Source organism: Hippoglossus hippoglossus, chromosome 8, assembly GCF_009819705.1.
Source record: "Hippoglossus hippoglossus isolate fHipHip1 chromosome 8, fHipHip1.pri, whole genome shotgun sequence".
In the NCBI taxonomy this organism is placed as follows: domain Eukaryota; kingdom Metazoa; phylum Chordata; class Actinopteri; order Pleuronectiformes; family Pleuronectidae; genus Hippoglossus; species Hippoglossus hippoglossus.
In genome coordinates this window covers 22,939,820-22,944,819 of record NC_047158.1, presented here as the reverse complement: position 1 = coordinate 22,944,819, position 5,000 = coordinate 22,939,820, and the positions used below count along the sequence as shown (strand labels likewise).

General features: G+C 49.1%; 1 protein-coding gene across 7 annotated transcripts in view; it reads left to right on the top strand.

Annotated features, from left to right (window-relative positions):
• Positions 1-5,000, top strand: part of LOC117766007 (caskin-2-like) — a 51,281-nt gene that overhangs the window by 37,690 nt on the left and 8,591 nt on the right. For 3 of the 7 annotated variants that reach the window (XM_034592690.1, XM_034592687.1, XM_034592688.1), the window contains exons 7-14: positions 1,156-1,251; positions 1,666-1,796; positions 2,078-2,186; positions 2,624-2,732; positions 2,954-3,048; positions 3,275-3,392; positions 3,774-3,947; positions 4,466-4,540. In XM_034592690.1, the coding sequence (XP_034448581.1) occupies positions 1,156-1,251; positions 1,666-1,796; positions 2,078-2,186; positions 2,624-2,732; positions 2,954-3,048; positions 3,275-3,392; positions 3,774-3,947; positions 4,466-4,540 (907 nt within the window). The remainder of the gene's footprint in view (positions 1-1,155; positions 1,252-1,665; positions 1,797-2,077; positions 2,187-2,623; positions 2,733-2,953; positions 3,049-3,274; positions 3,393-3,773; positions 3,948-4,465; positions 4,541-5,000) is intronic. The other 4 variants (XM_034592694.1, XM_034592691.1, XM_034592692.1 and 1 more) reach the window with 3 other exon arrangements.

The window sequence follows — 5,000 nt, the reverse complement described above, 5'->3', positions numbered from 1 at the left end:
GCCCCCTGGAAGTCCTCTTCTGTAAGTGCATCCTTGTAGACTCCACTGCGTGAACACGACACGGCTTTAGCTAGAGTTTTATTCTGGTGAAGGGGTCGCAGGAAGTCACATCGGACAAGGATGATGTAGTTGTGGTTGTGTGATGTAGTTGTGTAGCACAGTGTGATTGTGTTGCATCGTCTGTGGGAGTCAGACGTGATGAGGAGGATTTTGGAGGGAGGTGTTGAGTGGATTTGCTGTGATCAGATTATTGGGTGATTATGAGTGACCCTGTTTAAGTGTGTGTGTGTGTGTGTGTGTGTGTGTGTGTGTGTGTGTGCGGTGAAGTGAACACTGGTCTTTGTGTTAATCCTGAGATCAGATCTCACCATGACTCCTTCTCCTACACGACACTCTGTTGTTTTGAGTCCAGGATTAGGACGAATGTAGGTGAACTGAGCTCAAATCTGTTTTCAGCCTCCACTCGTCCTAATATCATGAATCAAGAGCTGAAACCAATCAAAATGTCTGAAAAACAGATTATAGTTGTTTTTTGTTTTGCTGGAGGCTTCGTGTTTCTGGGTCGTCCGTCTCTCGTGAACACGATACCTCAGGAACAGCTCGTGGAAACACATTCACTTGGATTCAGAGTTGAACTGATTAGAATTTGATGGTGAAAGGTGAAGATCCCTGTTTCCTCTCCAAACACGTTTTGGTCATAACTACAAGAATTAAATTCATATGTTTATTATGTGGTGGAAAGGAGACAGTCTGATCCGGATCCTCCTGGACTCCCTCCAGGAGGTTTCCCCAGAGGTAGATCCAGAACTCTCTGAGCAGGACTACATATCCCATCAGGCCTGGGAACAGCTCAGTGTCTGGAGAGAGACGTCTGGAACCCATCTCTGGTCAAATGAAGAAATGGAACATACACTTATGACAAAATCTAATTATGTCTTTCATAAAACTAAAACCACATTTTACAAATTATAAATCGATTCAAACTGTAACTTGACTGGTTGGTGGAGACGCACACACACACACGCACTGACACGTGCGTTCCACTGAGTAGTTTCTTTAACTCTTTTCCTGTTACATCACAGGTACATTATAGTTACATTACTGTAACTTCAGTGTGTAAAGAGAATGAAAACAACGTGTGTCTGTTGGTTTCAGTCTGAGATGCTGCTGCAGCATCAGTCGAACCCGTGTCTGGTCAACAAGGCCAAGAAGACGCCTCTGGACCTGGCCTGTGAGTTCGGACGAGTCAAGGTGAGCGTGTTTTACTTGTAAACCTCATCCCTGTTGCTATGGTTACGCCTGGTGGTGTTTTCCAGCCTCTAAATCAGAGCCTTGTGTGAACTGGTCTCGTTTTAGTTTGAGCAGAAACTGAGACTTTTGTAAACGAGGACCCAGACATTTCCTTCATGATTGGTTCTTATCAGTCACATGACTCGACTACCAGCGGTTAATACAAAGGAGACAGAGGAGACATCTACTTCCTGTTTACATCACATGACCAGTGTAGGTGAACGGTCATGTGACGTGTGTTTCAGTTGTAGGGGGTTTCTTTTTGAGGACGGAGCCTCATTCTTTGAGCTGCTGTGTTTCTGTCCAGCAGCAGAAGTCCATCACTAACAATCCTCCTCCTCCTCCTCCTCCTCCTCCTCCTCCTCCTCCTCTCAGGTGGCCCAGCTGCTTCTGAGCAGTAACATGGTGGTGGCGTTGTTGGAAGGAGAGAGGAAGGAGCCGACAGACTCGGCCTTCACAACGCCACTGCACCTCGCCGCCCGAAATGGTCATAAAGACATCATACGGTGAGACAGCAGCTGCCATTGGACAGTACCAGCTGTCAATCACACTGTGGTATCCCCCCCCCCCAACACATCCGGTGCTTTATGGTCTGTTTGACTCTAAATGATCATAATTCACTAGATGAACATCAGCTGTTTGAAGAAGACTTGAAACTAGAGACTGAGACAGAAACTCCTGAATGTTTACTGACGTTATAAAGTGTGTGTGTGTGTGTGTGTGTGTGTGTGTGTGTGTGTGTGTGTGTCTGTGTGTGTGTGTGTCTGTGTGTGTGTGTGTGTTCCAGGCTGTTGCTGCAGGCCGGTATCGACATCAATAAAACCACCAAGTCCGGTACGGCGTTGCACGAAGCTTCTCTCTACGGTAAAACGGAGGTGGTGCGCCTGCTGCTGGATGTGAGTTCATCACACACCTCCGTGTGTTTACCTGGTCACTTTGACGGCCGCACACGTGCACGAGAATCAAGACGACAATAGTATAACGAGCACATACGTGTTTCCTGTTACATACAACACACAAAATTCAACTCAGCAAAATGATCTGTAAAATACTATAGTTTTAAAATACATGCCCAAGTTAACAAAGGAGATTAGGACCTGATGGAGCTTCAGCCTCACAGGGAACTCATCACTGTTGCTATGGTTACGACCGGATCGCCCTCTGGTGGCTGGCTGCAGTATAGGTCATAAACGCCTCCATGTTAGCAGATGTAACATGGACCAAACACAAAAAAATGAAGAACATGTTAAAACACTTTTGTTTTACATCAAAGACACAAGATGATTTCACTTGTGAACATGGAAAATGTTTCGGTCCTGTCTCGTCCCCTCAGGCCGGAGTGGACGTCAACATCCGAAACACCTACAACCAGACGGCGCTGGACATCGTCAATCAGTTCACCACCTCACACGCCAGCAAGGACATCAAGCAGCTGCTCCGAGGTCCAAACACACAGCGGCCATTTCTCACTGATCTCAGATTTATACAACTTTACATTTTCTCCTTTTACTTTTTCTGTCAAGTTTTTCTTCAACTTTATTTGTGTGAACTTTATTACCTCCAACCACACTGACGTATTCACTCCATCACGAAATCTGATGTTACGGTCTCGTGTTGGACTCGTCATCTCAGTGTGATGTAACTCCAGATGTTTCCTGCACAGATGCGACGGGGGTTCTGCAGGTCAGGGCCCTGAAGGATTACTGGAACCTCCACGATCCCACCGCCCTCAACATCCGAGCCGGTGACATCATCATGGTGAGACACCTGAACCGCTTCGCCCCTCGTTCACCTCTAGGGTTAGGGAGTCAGACTCGTCAAAGGTTTCAGGAGACACATCAAGTCTTGAAAAAACCACACATTCTTTTTTGCCTTTTTGTGTCTGTGACGTGTTGAGTTCACAGTTTGAATGAACTATGTAAAATCTGCCGTGTTGGATGACTCAGAATCCCACGTGGTTTATTAGTTGACTCGCCGCCCGCAGGTGATGGAGCAGCACGTGGACGGACGCTGGAAAGGCCACATCCACGACAGCCCGAGAGGGACGGACCGAGTCGGCTTCTTCCCCCCGTCCATCGTGGAGGTCATCAGCCGGAGGAACGGTCAGTCAAACGAAGCACGTGTTTCTGTAGTCGCTCAGTTTCTCACGTCACGAGAACCTCAGACATCAGAACCGCTCCACGAGGTTTAACGTGTTTTCATCCAGATGATTTATTTCACATTTTCATTTTGCAGGAAAAAAATGTAATTAAATTTGAACACAATTAAGAAGTTTTGAGTCTTAGAGGTGAAACGTTAGAGAGACCCCCCCCCCCCCCCCCGAGTCAGGAACTAATCCGCCTGCTTCCAGATCATCCCATGCCTCCCCCCCTCCTCACCTCCTGCTTCCACCCCTCCATCATCGTCTTAATCACTCACCTCCACCTTAACCATCAGCTTGATAACCCCCCCCCCCCCCTCCTCCTGTTGTCCTCCCCCTGTAGGGGGCACCCTGTCCCGGCACGCCTCTCTGCCCACCCAGCGCCAGCAGTCGCTGTCCAGAGCCCCCCTCTCCTCCAGCCTCAGCTCCGCCCCGCAGACCGACGACTCCTACACTCTGTACGCACCCCCCACCCATGTGGTGCTGCCGCTCGCCAACGGCCTCACTACCAGCACAGGTACACACTCAGAACACACACACACACACACACACACACACACACACACACACACACACACACACACTCAGAACACACACAAGTGTATCACTGGACCTTTGGTGGTGGAACTGCGCCTCCTAGTGTCACAACCCTGAAGTGTCTGAGCTGAAACTCACTGAGGATGAATATACACACTCACTATGATTTATGACTCATATAAATACACGTCAGCTGCTTTTCTTCTGGATTGTTTTTTTATTTGTCGTCATTCACTGGTGTTTATCCTCCTCTTCACTGCTGCTGCTTGAACCTGAACTTATCCTAACTCTAACCACACTGGGGGGGGGGGGTTGTTTGTGGAAATGCTGTGTTTTCATTTGCTGAGGGTGAAAGTTGGAGCGCTTGTTTTGAGGTGATGTAGCATCGTACGGTGTAAACATCTTCTCCTGGATATTGTCAGAGACCAGGACGTAAACTCTCTCTACACTGCCCCCTTCGGTCCGCCCCTGACACAACACAGTCTTTGTGTCTGATAGGTTTGTCTCCGAGCCGCCTGTCTCAGTCTGGGTGTCCCTTCGAGGACATCTGGGTCCTCAGAGACTCGTGTCATGGTAAGAGTCCCCAGACGACGGCTTCTCCTGCCCCGGCTGTTCTGAAGCTGCATCGCTGCCCCGCTCAACGCTCTGCATCAGGCCCCCACGCACTGAGACCGCCACTCTGCCGCTGTCGACAACATGTGACAGCACCACATGAGGCCTCATGAGGTCTCATGTTGCCTCATGAGGTCTCATGTAGCCTCATGAGGTCTCATGAGGCTACATGAGACCTCATGAGGCCTCATGTGGCCTCATGAGGTCTCATGAGACCTCATGAGGCCTCATGTGGCCACATGAGGCCTATTTTTAGATTGAAACGCTCGTCATATGATCATAATGTTTACAGTAACATTTAAACCCCGCCCCCCTGCTCTGCATCCTGCCCGTCGTCTCTCCCGCCGCTCGGCCCGCTGCTTCCTACAGCCTGACTCCGCCCCTCGCTGCTGATGCAGACCCTCTCTCAACGTGGTCAATT